Genomic DNA, 14,261 nt, shown 5'->3' on the forward strand with positions numbered 1-14,261 from the left:
AACCAAGCAACAAGATTATGACAAGTAATCAAAACTACAACAAGAATCAAAGTAATTAGGACATAACAACAACTAGCACAACAATAAATCAAAGAAAATTATCAAACTTGCAAAGGCATTGAATTGTCATATCTTACATCACAATATCACAAATACTTTGTTATACTCTAAACATGATGACAAATTGTAGATAGCAACAATAATATTAGTCCTATAACCAATGTCACAACTTTTTGCAATAAGAATGCAATAAGGCTAGTTTAGATTTCAAATTGGTTTTAGCTATGTCCAAACCAATGTTAACCAAATCACACAATTTGATTTGGTTTATATATTAAGTAGATTAAACCAATCCATATTGGCTTCCACTTATTATACAATTTTTATTTTAATCTTTTTAAAATATATACCTATATATATATATGATTTTAATATTTTCTATTATAAAAAATTATTTGTGTAACAAAAATTCAAGTATCTAGGTTCATATTTTCTATCAAAAAATAATAAAAAAAACAAAACAAAACAAAACAAAACAAAATAATACAAAACATTGGACTTAAAATATAAAATAAAGTAGTAAGTATTCATATTGTATTTTGTTTTTTTATTGATTTTTTTCAAGTGCTATTAATCTATTACACCAAATTTTAGTATAATATTTAATAGATAGCATAATTCAATGCTATTTAAAATTTATAATACAACAATGTGTAAACTTGTTTAATTATATCTGTAACATTCTAATACATCTTAGATTTTTTTTTGGAAATATTTATTCTTAGTATTTGTGTCATATAGGTCTAACTTCTATAGAGCTTATAGAAGCATGTAGTCTATATAATAAATAAATTGTGGTCTTGAATCATATTTGATTTGATACAATAACTATTATTAAGTAAATTTTATCTCACCAAGATAGGAATAAAAATTCTATTATAAAACACATTTATGTCTTATATGTAAGATATACATCATAATTTGGTATTTAGAAATTCCTTGAATTTTATCTATGTTTAATTTACCAAGCTTTATTAACTTATGTAAATAATTTGCATAAGCCAAGTCAACAAATTATACATTGTTGATTTATCAAAACTTTCTTCAATATAAGTCAAGATCCACTTTGCATTGACTCAATAATTAGATAGAATTTGGCTAATAACATATGCAAGAGACGAGTTTTTTATCTTCTAATATTAGATGCAATAATTAGCTACCATCAATGTGCTAGTGACTTAAAGTAGCATCATTTCAATCATCATATTTACAAAAAGATCAAAGACATTCTTAATTTCTTATTGATTTCTACAAAAATCTCAACAATTATGTACAATATTAATCATCTAACAATAGCATATGCCATTTTTGCCAAAAATGCAATACAACTATTATACAAAATGAATTTTGATAAGATCAATAATGACACTATTTTAAAGATAGCAATTTTTCCAATAGTTTGTTATTATTAATTCTACAATATTCACCTTAAATTGGATTTGGTAACAAATGTTGTTTACTTAGATTTAAAAAGCATTAAAAACCAAAATAATATTAAATAAGCTATTGAATGTTTTGAAAATATTTATCTTTTTTAATGTTAGTTACTCAATGGTAATACAAAAGTTGTTTCTATTATTGCTAAGTATTAGTTTTTTTTAAAGAATGAGATTTAAACTTAAATGCTTGTGTAGTACACTTAGCTAAAAACTTGTATTTGGCAACCATTGTTCATGAAATAAAGACATATCAATGTTATCATGTACAAGCTATTTAATTAAAAATTTGACATTATTGCTTTGTAGGTTCTTTATAGTAGCACTTATCTAAAGTTATTTTAAATCACAATAAATGAAAATTGCACCTCTACTACATTGGTTTTATTTAAGGAGATTAGTAATAATAGAAAATGAATACATAATGATTGTTAAAACCTTAGAATCTCAGTGTTTTAAACAAAGATTTGTTATAGATCTTAGTTAAAGGTTTTATAGCAATTTAGGATTCAAACTCTAGTCAATATATTTGTAGCATAATATTTAAAGTATAAAAATGTTTAAAGACAATTGCCAAAGTCATTGCACTACATTTTTATATTTGTAGCATAATATTTAAAGATGTAGTGTAATAACTTTGGTAATTATGTTGTATAAAACAATGTCATTTCGTTATTAATAAATAAAAAAGATTGACCACTATTAGATCAAAGAATAAATATAATTATTACAATGGAATAAATTAAAATATAATTTGACACCAAAATTGATCTTAGCCATTTATATAATAGGAATCCTAGTTTAGATTGTTTGATTTAATTTAATTTGGTTGAATTTGGTTTAGAATTCCATGATTTAGTTTGGATTTAATATACTCATTCTATTATTAAGTTAGTTTGATTTAAAAGTGGCCTAAACCAAATAAAAATAAATCATATTAATTTTTTATTTAAACTATTATTTTTTCAAATATTTTTTTTAAATAATAATTTTAAAAAATTAGGAAAATACTAAAAAAACCCACATAAATCTCAAATTGATCTATTATCAATAAAATACAAATACCTACTATTTATTTTTATTACTTGAAATACAAACTTTTCATCTAACGATATTTTTCTTATTAATGTCAAGAATATGAATCATAACAAAACTCTAAAGAAGAAATACACTCTAGTGATATTTAAAGAGAAAAAATAGACAAATCAAAGATAGATATAAAATAGAAATCAAAATACAAAGAGACTAGAGATTCTTGAACTAAGTCAAAATACAAGAAAAGCATTGACAAGAATGAAGAAGGCTTCAAAATCACCTCCATATATATTATCTGATTAAGAAGTTATGTGATGATATTCTATAGGTCATCCAATATGTATCCAATTTATGAGACACATGTCTAATTTACAAGGCAAGTTTCTAATACGTGTGCCATATGGCTAAGTTTTCAACCTATTAATCACCTACAAATACTTGAAAAGTCTAATCTCCATCTATAGAGCTTCAAAGAAGCTTTTCCACAAGATATTATCAAACAAACTGATTTTTACTTCTATCTAAATCCTCTAATTTTGGTAATTACTAATATAAATATATATTCATCACAATTGAATTTTCTTCAAAATTCACCTCCAATGCCTCTCCAACTTCTCTTTGATATGACTTTTAGCAACATGCTTCTACCTTTGCACTTAACTCCTTATACTCAAATTAGTGCTTCTTTTTAGCCTCTCCATTACAACCCTATCCAAGAGTTCTATTGTCTATCCTTCCAATCCCTTTACAAAATCAATACATTATTGAGTGCAAAATTTAGAAATTGGTAGAAGAATGCAAAGCCCTAAACAATGTGGAAGAAAAATAGAGTGAAAACTAGTATGTTAATTTAAGATTCTCCAAAAAAGTTACTACCTAAAATATAATAAAATATATATCATATGATTTACACATTTTATAAGAACCTCTACAAATAAATCACAATGAATACATGATAAAATATTTTATGACTATCTAAATTTTTTAAATCATAAATACACACAAAAATTAATACTCCCTCAAAGCAAATATTATAGACATATATTCATTATAAGTACTCCATTTTAAATGTTGCCCTCTAATTTGCAAACAAGAGTTGGAATCGGATACGTCTCTATTCTTTGTTGTCGGTGAAGCAGTCATGGAAATTACTTTACTACTACTATGGTGGAATATCTAAAAAAATATTTAAGGTTTCTAACATACTTCCATCGGAAATCTCAATGACAAAAATAAAAGAATCAAATAAAAGTTTGACTTTAAGCAACATCGATCATTGATCTGTAGCTCAATGCAACATCCTTTATGGTAAGAACCATTCGCCAGAGACTCGATATCAAAATCCAAGGTAGCATCTATGAAATTTGAACAGTGTGGATCAAAAGACCAAATTTATCAAACACTATGGTCCATTGCTACAGCAACATCGCAACAATATTTTATCAGTCCACAATTTGATATGAAAATTGAAATTCTCAAGTCCGACATATCCCATCAGTTTGACACATTCTGAAGCCGAAGGTGTAACCCAGTGAACTAAATTAAGCCCATGTCAATTGATGTTTAGTACACCCAACAACAGCGAGTTCAAAATGCTCTAAGTTTCAACGAGTTATGTCGCCTGCTGCTTAGCCAGAAAAGTTTCCCTCATTTTTTCAGCTTCTTGTTTACAAGCCTCCATTTTCTTGTATTGATCAGTTACTGAAAATTGCTGACCCTGTCAATAAATGAAGAAAAACGAGTGAGCGGGCTTCTTAGTAAACTAAAATGTGGATCGTCCCTTTTGAACTGAAACCAGTAGTTAGTAATTAGTTTGAGTCGCGCAGAAGTGTACAAAGTATTCTTCACTTGCTTGGGATTGCGCATGTTCTGGAGAAAATCAAAGATTATCCTCTTGGATTGAAAGAATACAAAACAGAAATAGACCAGAATGAAAATATAGCCTCAAAACTTGACAACAATAACACAAGCAGAAATTTACCTGTTTGAGTGTAGTACGTAGATGCATGATTGCAGCTGAGAGATCCTTCGCACCGCCATTTTCTTGGAAAGTTTCAATGTATGCCTGACAAAGTTGAAGAGATGCTGTAGCATAGCTCTCAAATTTCTCCTGATTGTTCTGCCAGCTAGTGCCCTGTCACACCACAATGCATCATACAGATCGTTATGTGGATTAGTTTTCTTGAAACAGTAAAGTTGGAGAAAAGCAATTATTTAGATAGGTAGCATAAAGATAGTTCAACAAACGTGTGGACCGCAATGACATAATAACTCGCTTTTAGGATAAATCAACTATTAAACAAGCATACAGGGCATATAAGCTCATAGTTAATATATTCAAAGGATAAGCTAACACTAGCATAAAATGTAGAGAGCAGTCACCTGAAGGGCTCGGACTTGCTTCAGAGCTGCTTCCGTGCACATCATTAGGTCTCCGTTAGCACGATGCCACCTCGCTTTCAGACCCCAGATCTCACCTCCGCTAATTTTAGATTGAACAACCTAATACACGCGAGTTTTCATCTCAGCCAACAAACACAATGATAACACAATTCATTTTATTTTCTGTGTTAAAGGGTATGGTTAAGGATTCACACAACATCTGATTTAATTAAGTTGAAGAGCAAGCTTCGATCATCTCACGTCAACTTTACTAACATGAAACGGCAAATGAGGAAATGAAGTACGAGTAGAACAGTTTGAAAGGCTCGATAATATTATCAGAAAAATGATCACATCCATAAGAGAAGTTCAGCCATGTGAACTAAAACGCAGATGATAGTTATTCAATATTCAATTTTAAGTAATAAAGAAAACGTAGAAATTAGGCAAGGTTCGATCGATTACCTGATTCAGGAGCTTGCCCGTCTTCTCAAACAGTTTAACCATCTCTCTGTTGAACATAATCTGTTCTGGTGCTTCATCATTCTTTGGTGGATGGATCTCACTCTGACTTACTTCAATATCTACAACCCTTCCTTGGTCTGATACAGAAGCATCACCATGATCATGTAAATTCGAATCGGTAGAATTGGCTGAGGCTGCTACAGTCTTCAATCTCTCTACTTCTTCCACTATTTTTGTTAACGTAACCAGGTCCATACGTTTCCCTTCAGATAGCTCCAAAACTTTGTTTAGTGCTTCTAATGCCTGCGGACAAACACAAACGATTACAAAGAGCTGCCACATTGCAATAAAAAATTCTTGAACTTGATACAAATTGAAATCTCCTTAACAGAGGAAAGCTTACCGAACGTAGAATATACAAATATCATACATGAACCTGACTACAAAATACATAACCTTGATTCACACTTGCAGTACTCAAGAATATATGATCAAGATTAGACTGCTGTGAGAGCGCACACAAACTGAATACCGGACACTACATGAGCCTCACTGAACAAATGGAATTAATAAACTCAAACTCCCTAAAACTCTTACCTGGCTAAAATTTGAAATGTCCACAGAAACTTGGGCAAAATTTTCCCACATCTGCCAGCTATTTCGTCTATTTCAACCAACATCACAACATTTCATCAATTTCCAACTTCTTGCAAAACAACAATAATGTCGTGAGACATGGAATACTTCTGAGTGCTTCTGAAAAGACATCACATCATTTTAGTAAGGGGAGAGTTAAGGAAACACCATACTTGTACTTAAGGGCCTCTTTAAATGCACTAAATGCCTCTTTACTTCTTCTCCTGACCATATTCCTGCAGACAACCAAAAAACCATTCTGCAATATTATTTATGGGTAATCTCAATACGTTGACTACATCTTTCATGCAAACCACTCAAGAGGAATTGCACTCCATAAGCCTAGTTTACAACTTGATCGATAAATCGCAAAAGTCATGTAGAAGTTCGGTGCGCTGCATACAGAATCTGAATGATCATGCTTTTAAGGTAAAAGAGAAGAGAGAGGTCTTATTACAGGGCAGCTAAATTGTTCCATGACTCTCCATTCTCTGGATCTAGCTGTACAGACCGAGTGAAGGCGTTGATCGCTGTATCCACATCATTTGCCTAAGTATGTGCAACAACATTACAGCAATGTTAGACGCCAGTAACTAAAAAAAGAATGGGAAGAGAAAGGAATCAATTTCCAGCTTTTCAGTGTAAAGATATTATTCGAAGGAATCAAAATTTGGTTTTTGGTTCAAGGAACGCAATCAAAATAATTAACACATTAAGTCAACAAATATTTGGTTCTCTCAAATTTTTGCGTGGAGATAGAATATAGAGAAAGTAGGATACAACATTCCAGCTTGTACTTACTTGCACAGCAGCAGACCCAAGAGCAAACCAACCGTCTGGATGGAGAGGATTCAATTTTAGAGCCAATTTCCTGCAACAGTATATACAAAATTATTCGGAAAGTAATGCTTAATCTAATCAGACAAGGCAATCCCTTATTGAAAGGGACGCAAATTTAATAGAAAAAACCAGGGATTAATGACAAAAGCAGGACAAATAAATGAGCTGTTTTTAAGATGATGACAGTGAAACTGTAAGTGTGCTCTGAAATTGCCAAAAAGAAATCTGAAATATTACCAGTGTTCCATAGACTTTGCATACTCTTTTCTTGAATAAGAAGTACGTCCAAGGGATCGCTGTTGGCCGAAGTCGGAATAGTAACATCACACTTATCACTTCTCATAGCCAGTGCAAACTACGTAATCCTCAGTATATATGTTAGCAGTTCAAGTTACGATTAGAAATTAAGGAAAAAAACACCCAAAGGTTGCAAACATCATGTTCACCAATATTCATTAAAATGGCTGGCTCTAATAGTTGTGATAATCAAACATCTACTTCGGAACTACCATCACAGCAAAAACTTGCACTCATTCTTCAATACCGCTACATAACTGCACCCGCCCCAAAGAGAACCATGTCAAGTACAGTACCTGAGCCCGCGCATAGTGCTGATTGGACACTTCCCAGGCTTTTCTGTAGCAGTCATCAGAAAGAGTGACATCCCCCAAAGAACACCTACGATTGTGAAAAAATTATGAGCAACCAGATCAATATAGGCTTATCTCTTCAGCCAATTTTTTAAAATTGAAAAAAGTTAAACGCTCTGGAAAGGAACTTACATCAAAATAAAATATAACTTAAATTATGTATCATGGTAACTCAATTGATTTACATAACAATACGGTTGTAAAACCTATAAAAGCATTACAAATCCTCACCAAAGGCGGGGATCGTTTGGATGCGATCTTAGCCGTCGGTTAATCAAATCAGCAGCAGCTGCTTTCTTCCCTAAGAGACTGCAGCACAAACAGGCCAACAATGAGCATATATCGGCTTACGAGAACCACGCAACTCCAATGGGTTTCAAGCCGACACAATCAAAACCTTAATGCCTCATTTTGGCATTTCATTCCCAAATAAAATAAGTCAACAGCTTAATTGGTTCTACTCCAAGTCAATCGAACCGATAGACCGTACGAGTAGCAGTCAATAAGGTTGTTCCAAAGCTCGAGTTCCTCAAATACTCGCATAGCTTCTCCTACGAGACCATAACTGACCATCAACTCGGCTTGCTCTCTGCCATTCCCCACAAGCCACCAGATCCCCGGCTTCTCAACTTTATCAATTATAACAGTAAATAATTTACACGCATTCCTAAGAGTCTCTAAATACCCACAAGAAAATCAGGTACACTGTCTTCCACAAATAAAACCAGCTAAATCTTTTTTTAATATGCATTCCCAGTTCGAACACTCGAACGCATATGTTTTCAATCGTTCAAGACCGCACTGCATAACAAACGGAATGAATTAGAATGGCTTCAATGTGCATCGAATAGTTGTGCGTGAGCAATTACTTCAAAAAGGATGGCATCATTGGGAAGGCCACAGAGAAAACATGGCACATTCTGACATTTGTTTTTGTAGTACCCCTTCTTATTTCCTCCGCCTGCACAACAATTGAAAAGAGAGGAAAATCTGTAACGGGGTAAGCATGCACTAAACCAAACCAACAAACCTCAGTTACCAGGTGACACGAAGATAGCATAGACGAGTTTGCTGACCATGCGTTCTTCAATTGCGACACCACTAAATTTTTTCATGGTCCAGGTTTCTACAAAAAAACCTAACAACGAGTACGCCAACCTTGACCGCGATAATCAATACTGGCGTCAAAATTTTAGTAGCTTTTGAAGAAATCATTACCGTAAGACGCTCCAATAAAACAGAATCCTTCACTTGACAGTAAGTTAATATCGCTCCATCATAACGACCCAGAAGAACAGGAAGACAGAACAACATACCAGCTCCTCCATCATTGCATATGCACGCTCCTTTGTTCGAGAACGAAGGCGTTCCCATCTAACTCGCAGCAACTCACAGAGAGCTCTCACCTACAGACATTAGCCATGACATAATATTTTAAACAACTCAACACCTACAGGCCTAAACGAACAGGAATTAAGTTTGGAAAATATCATAAACTCCTGACTTGCAGCTAAAAGACCACGATCAAAAACTTTAGCTCACCATAGGGTCTGATTGTTTTTGAACATACACTGCCTCAATATATGGCGCCATCTGCCATGCTACGAAAACAAAAGAATCAGTGAATTTACAAAATCGTAGGCATGATCTGATTCAGTTCATGAAGCGCTAGAACAAGGCAAGATAAGCAGACGAGCATTTGACTTACTGCGAAGTTCATCGTCTGGATTACTTCTCTGCACATCAACACACTTGGCAAGAATGACAGCCTGTTCAATGGTACTGAGCACTTTCAAGCCTCCTTCACTGGATTCTTTGTTCAAAACAACGTCATTGTGTACTTCCTCTTCCACAAGCTTTGGAGCTAACAGAATCTCACTGCCCTTATCTTTTGCTTTAGTATCTAAAGCAGACATTCGTCTCCAGGTATCTAGTTCGGCTCCCACTGTGGAACTAGAATCTGCACGCAAGACCATTTGAGCCTTTGCATCAATCTGCGGATATCAGTCATAATTACATGTCATCAGTGCCTGCTGAAAAGATGTGTACACGCATGTGTAAAATACTTATTAAAGCACCTACAACCAACAATCATTCTAAAAATCATTTGAACGCAGGGAAAAGCCTGAAACATTTTTCTTAAAACGTCCTTAAACAATGTTCCTTCAGTGTCCGTAAACAACTTAACACCCCATAAACATCTAAACAAAAAAGAGGGTGAAGATAGGTACCTGATGAACAGTACGAAAACCTAGAGCACCAACGACAGAAAGCTCCAGTCCACAAGTTTGCACTGCACGCTCAAAGCATACTCTGATAGAATGGTGACAAGAACCGCGTGAGCGCAAATACAAAGAAAAAATAAAGACACCAACACACACAAGTTACGGCAAAGATATGACTGCAACACGTGAACGTGTTTGGTCTGGTATGCAACACTAGATCCGTACCAATGTTCCATGCATCACATCTAGAAATAACAGGCGGAAATACTGACCACTACATGAGATATGTCACATTCTTATAATACTGCTACATACGATCAAGAAGATATATTTCTAAGCCAAGTTAGACAAGCTTGTAGAGAGAGTATTCAATTACCGAGCTTTGTTGTCATGACCAAATTCGTGTTCTACGAAACCTGACTCGAGTTGAGCCGCTGCTGCAAGGATTCTAGCCTCACCAGGAAGTAGAAGGTGACCCCACTCTTGACCTTGCACAACTTCAGTAGTGCCAAAAGTAGACAATACTGTACTGGACAAATCACGAAGTAGAGATTGCAATGAAGGTGACCGCTCAGCCAGACAGCGCTGTTGCGTTATCGAATTTCTTAAAGCCCACCAAGATCTAGTGGCAAACCCAGCTGACTTTGTCTTAATATCAACCAGTAAATATTTAGACAAAATGAGATACTGCAAAAGAAAGCATCACCGTTATAATGGTCAAATAACGGGCAAGTCGCATTGTAATGAAATATTGTTTCGGCATGATCAAAAGTGATTGAATTGTGTAGAAAAATACCTCTGGAACATATAATTTCCCCAAAAGGTCACAACCATCTATCATCAACTGCTGGCGAGCCCAATCATCAACATCATCGACTGCATCATCAGTATTTGCCGAAATGGCCGATCCTCCCACTTGAGGTCTGTCCAACGATTCATAATAATGTAGTCAGAGTTCTAAAAAAATAAGCATCGCTGTAGAGTTCAGAAATACGAGGCGGACAAATCTCCTCATACTAGTAATTATTTTTCAAATGAGAACATTTAACATATCAGGTACGGAGTGCCAGCATTTGAGACGAGCTATACTCCAAAAAAGCAAAATCTATCAAAACAATTATCTGGAAAATCTATCAAAACAAAATTGTTACTTTCTCTGTTCATATTCTTCCATGGAATTGACAAAAAAGTACAACTACGAGCCACATTTTAGTATCTTCACAAGTTCACGAAGGGCAACGCACATGAAACATGTATCAACAGAAGCTGGTATGATGGAAGAAACTATTACCCGGTCAAATTTGACTGCACGAAGGCCAGGAGAGAGGCCACACCAGCACCTAACAAAATCAAATCTTGGATCTCCTCGTCATCTTCGGTCACCTCACTTGACTTAACCTGTAATGCGTCAACAAACCATAGTGAATGCTGAGAAACCTTGCAAGGAAGCTAAATCTAGCCAATTGTCCACTTTCTGTGCATGATGTCGCATTCTGGCAGCCCATTTCTCGGTCGTAACTTCACTCGACTAAAAGATATGCATTTCACGATCACAGTATAACCCGCTTCAAATTCTCCCACACTTTCAAACACCGTCCGGGCAAAACAAAACAAATCACAAAACCTAGGGAAGTGTAAATTGACCTGATTGCTAACAAATTCTTTTATTCTGATTTTCTGCGAATTGAACCACGCTCTGTTTTCAGTTTCACTGCCACCCTGCTTGAAGGCGCCTGCAGAACCAGGCCAGAGCAACGCTTCTACTCCCCGCGACGCAAGGGCTTGGAAGTACTCCCCAGCTTCGATATTTTCCACTAAATGTTGCAAACAAGCAGCCCAGTTCACTCCATTCTCATCGCTGTGAGCTTCAACTTCCTGCTGTTCCAACGATCCATTGGACACTGTAAACGTGCAACGTAGCAACCGTAGCTCATTGGCTAAGTGAAGAATCCCCATTTCAGCACATTCGCTTGTTACTCGCTACCATGATAAGCTCACACGCACCTGAACAAGACGCAACAAGCCATGTCCACTACCATGGTCAATGAAATTGCAAACAATCTGGCGTTCCAACAACACATTCCCGTAATCTAATCCAGAGTAAGAATTCTTCTACAATATCCTCTGTGGATCGAAAAACAATGGAGCTATCACCACACACAGCTCACGAAACGAGTGCACTTGCACTGACAACCCTAAAACCCTAAATTAGGCTTAAACCCTGATTCCTGAACCTTCACAATGTCCAGAAATCACAAACCGTAAAACTAGAAATCACTACTGAAATCAACTCTGCGAGAGAAATCGATCCAACTTCCGAAATGAATTGTTGATGCGGAGCAGATTCGTGAAGCTAAACCCTAGAAAGAGATTTTTCGTTCCTCAGTTCCAGTTGTCTACAAATCAAGGGTGGTGAGCGATATTTCTTGGAACCTTCTCCGCGTCTGCTTGCATCCAATTCCGGTTCTTCGTCGTCATTTGGGATGGTTTTCGTTGGTGTGACGATACTTTTTCTAGGGTTTAGGAATTTCGTCGAATTTTTGTTTCCAATTGTTGGTGCTTACAACCTTCGGCATTAGAGAAAAATATAATTTAAAAAATAAACATGAATTATTTTAGATGATTGTACAATTTATTTTAGATTCAAGGAAAAATGAAATCAATATTCTTTAATATTCACATAATGTGGTATAAATTTGTTAATAGTAATGGTAATAATAATTAAATACATAAGTCATGAAGTGTTTATTAACTCTATGTTTGTTTCAATCAAAAAATTCACACTTTGATATCATTTTTTCATTTTTATTAAATAAATTCTTGACATGCATTTTTCTTCTTTTTTTCTTTTTTTTTCTTTTTTTTTAATAAATAGATATGCATGTTTATATACACAATTATGCTTCAAAAGAATAATAATATTTCCAAATTTGATTATTCATATTCAAGCATCTTTTTTTTGTATCATGTCTTGTATCCAATGCAGAACAATACAGCATAATAAATTTATTTTAAAATACACAAATAGTTAAGCTATATTTTAAATTATACAAAATACTAGTTTACTATCAAATAGTTTAAGTTTTTTTTGAATATAAATTGATTACCAAATCATGTTTTAAATTCAATTCCCTATTTTTAATAAGTTCACAAGGAAATATTACATGGGAGATTTTCAAGACCTGAAGAAAAAGGACCAAGTGATTGAAAAAATATAAGAAAGCAAAAAAATAAATGAGAAATGAGATAAATGAATTTTGAAATAAATATAAAAAACAGACTAAATATAAGATTATAAATACAACAACACTTAAATTGCTTCAAATTTTGTGTTGGCAAAAGTAAGGTTAATTTTGTCTTGTTCTATCACTTACATTCTAGATTTAATAAAGGTTTCTAGAATTGCACTAATATATTGTGGAATACCTTAGAATATCTTAGAAGCTTGAAGAATATTTTATGTAAAATTCTAGAAGATAATTGAAGATCACGCATAACAAGGAGATTCTATGAGCTTGTAGAAAGTTAATGAAGTTATTGGTAAATCATAAATTTCTTTGAAAATATTAAAGACTTCTAATAATTTACATAATATGGTATAAATTTGTAAATAGTTTGAGAAGATACTTAAAAGTCTACTTTGTTATGTATTCGTTTAAGGAACAGTTCTACTACAAAGAATGTGAACACCTAAATTCTTGCATCTTAAGAATCTCAAGTATCCCTTCTATATCTCCATATAGGAACTATTCCTATACTTGTTTTTATAGTTCTTAGTTTTGTCAAAGTTATAGTCAAATAATTCACATTAGAGATTATCTTCAATTTATCTATCAATTTTATTTGTAAATTTTATTTGATCTTCTTCCACCTACTCTTCAAATATTCATATTTTCATGGACTTAATCTTGTCTTGGTCTTCTTCAACATAATCTTCAACCATCTATATCTTCATTAACTTCTTCTTGTCTTCGTCTTATTTAACCTAATCTTCAACCATTTGTATGTTCATTTTATCTTACAACTCTTATAACTCTATACTACACCAAAAGTATATGAAATAATATGCAAACATGTCAATTGTACTCTCTTTTATTATGATTTTTTTAATGATAAAAATACAATTTTGAAGCTATTTATAGTTTTTATAGTATATTTCTTTTAATATTATTTCAACATATTAAAAGTAATTTATTCATAACTATTATAACTATCAAAGGTGGTTTCAACCACCTTATCTTTTAAACATATGGGTGGCTAATCCCTTTGCTTTTTCATATTTTTTTTTCTAACCTTATTTATACTTGTTTCTATAAGTTATTTTTTATACCAATTTTCATTTCTTTTTCCTTCTTTTATATCAATCTGTTTCTTTCATAATTCTCTATAATACATCTTCTAAATAAAATAATATCTTTATTTTATTAATTATAATTTCTAAAATTAATATTACTTCTTCTCTTCTACAATTAATTGATTCCATTTGATTAATCATTAATAATTATTTTGAATTCCTTGAAGCCTTTCATGTT

At 33.3% G+C, this 14,261-nt stretch overlaps 1 protein-coding gene across 3 annotated transcripts; it reads right to left on the reverse strand.

Annotated features, from left to right (window-relative positions):
• Nucleotides 1-3,957: 3,957 nt before the first annotated feature.
• Nucleotides 3,958-12,121, reverse strand: LOC112287284 (uncharacterized). 3 transcript variants are annotated; one of them, XM_024530158.3, is made up of 22 exons: nucleotides 11,990-12,121; nucleotides 11,374-11,733; nucleotides 11,021-11,127; nucleotides 10,526-10,652; nucleotides 10,106-10,416; nucleotides 9,736-9,817; nucleotides 9,213-9,498; nucleotides 9,047-9,105; nucleotides 8,821-8,910; nucleotides 8,374-8,465; nucleotides 7,995-8,093; nucleotides 7,736-7,813; nucleotides 7,448-7,532; nucleotides 7,092-7,150; nucleotides 6,816-6,885; nucleotides 6,472-6,563; nucleotides 6,188-6,250; nucleotides 5,976-6,042; nucleotides 5,379-5,681; nucleotides 4,914-5,033; nucleotides 4,513-4,665; nucleotides 3,958-4,248 (listed from the first exon to the last, which is right to left on the reverse strand). In XM_024530158.3, exons 2-22 carry the CDS (start codon nucleotides 11,683-11,685, stop codon nucleotides 4,144-4,146), a joined length of 2,760 nt encoding a protein of 919 aa, XP_024385926.1. In that variant the 5' UTR covers nucleotides 11,686-11,733; nucleotides 11,990-12,121; the 3' UTR covers nucleotides 3,958-4,143. The 3 variants fall into 3 exon arrangements, with proteins under 3 accessions (XP_024385926.1, XP_024385935.1, XP_090105640.1); XM_024530167.3 differs by having other exon boundaries at nucleotides 12,044-12,114; XM_090249514.1 differs by lacking the exon at nucleotides 7,995-8,093 and having other exon boundaries at nucleotides 11,374-12,114.
• Between the last annotated feature and the right edge of the window lie 2,140 nt (nucleotides 12,122-14,261).

The sequence above is a fragment of the Physcomitrium patens genome, chromosome 1, assembly GCF_059467195.1.
Source record: "Physcomitrium patens ecotype Gransden chromosome 1, ASM5946719v1, whole genome shotgun sequence".
NCBI lineage: Eukaryota > Viridiplantae > Streptophyta > Bryopsida > Funariales > Funariaceae > Physcomitrium > Physcomitrium patens.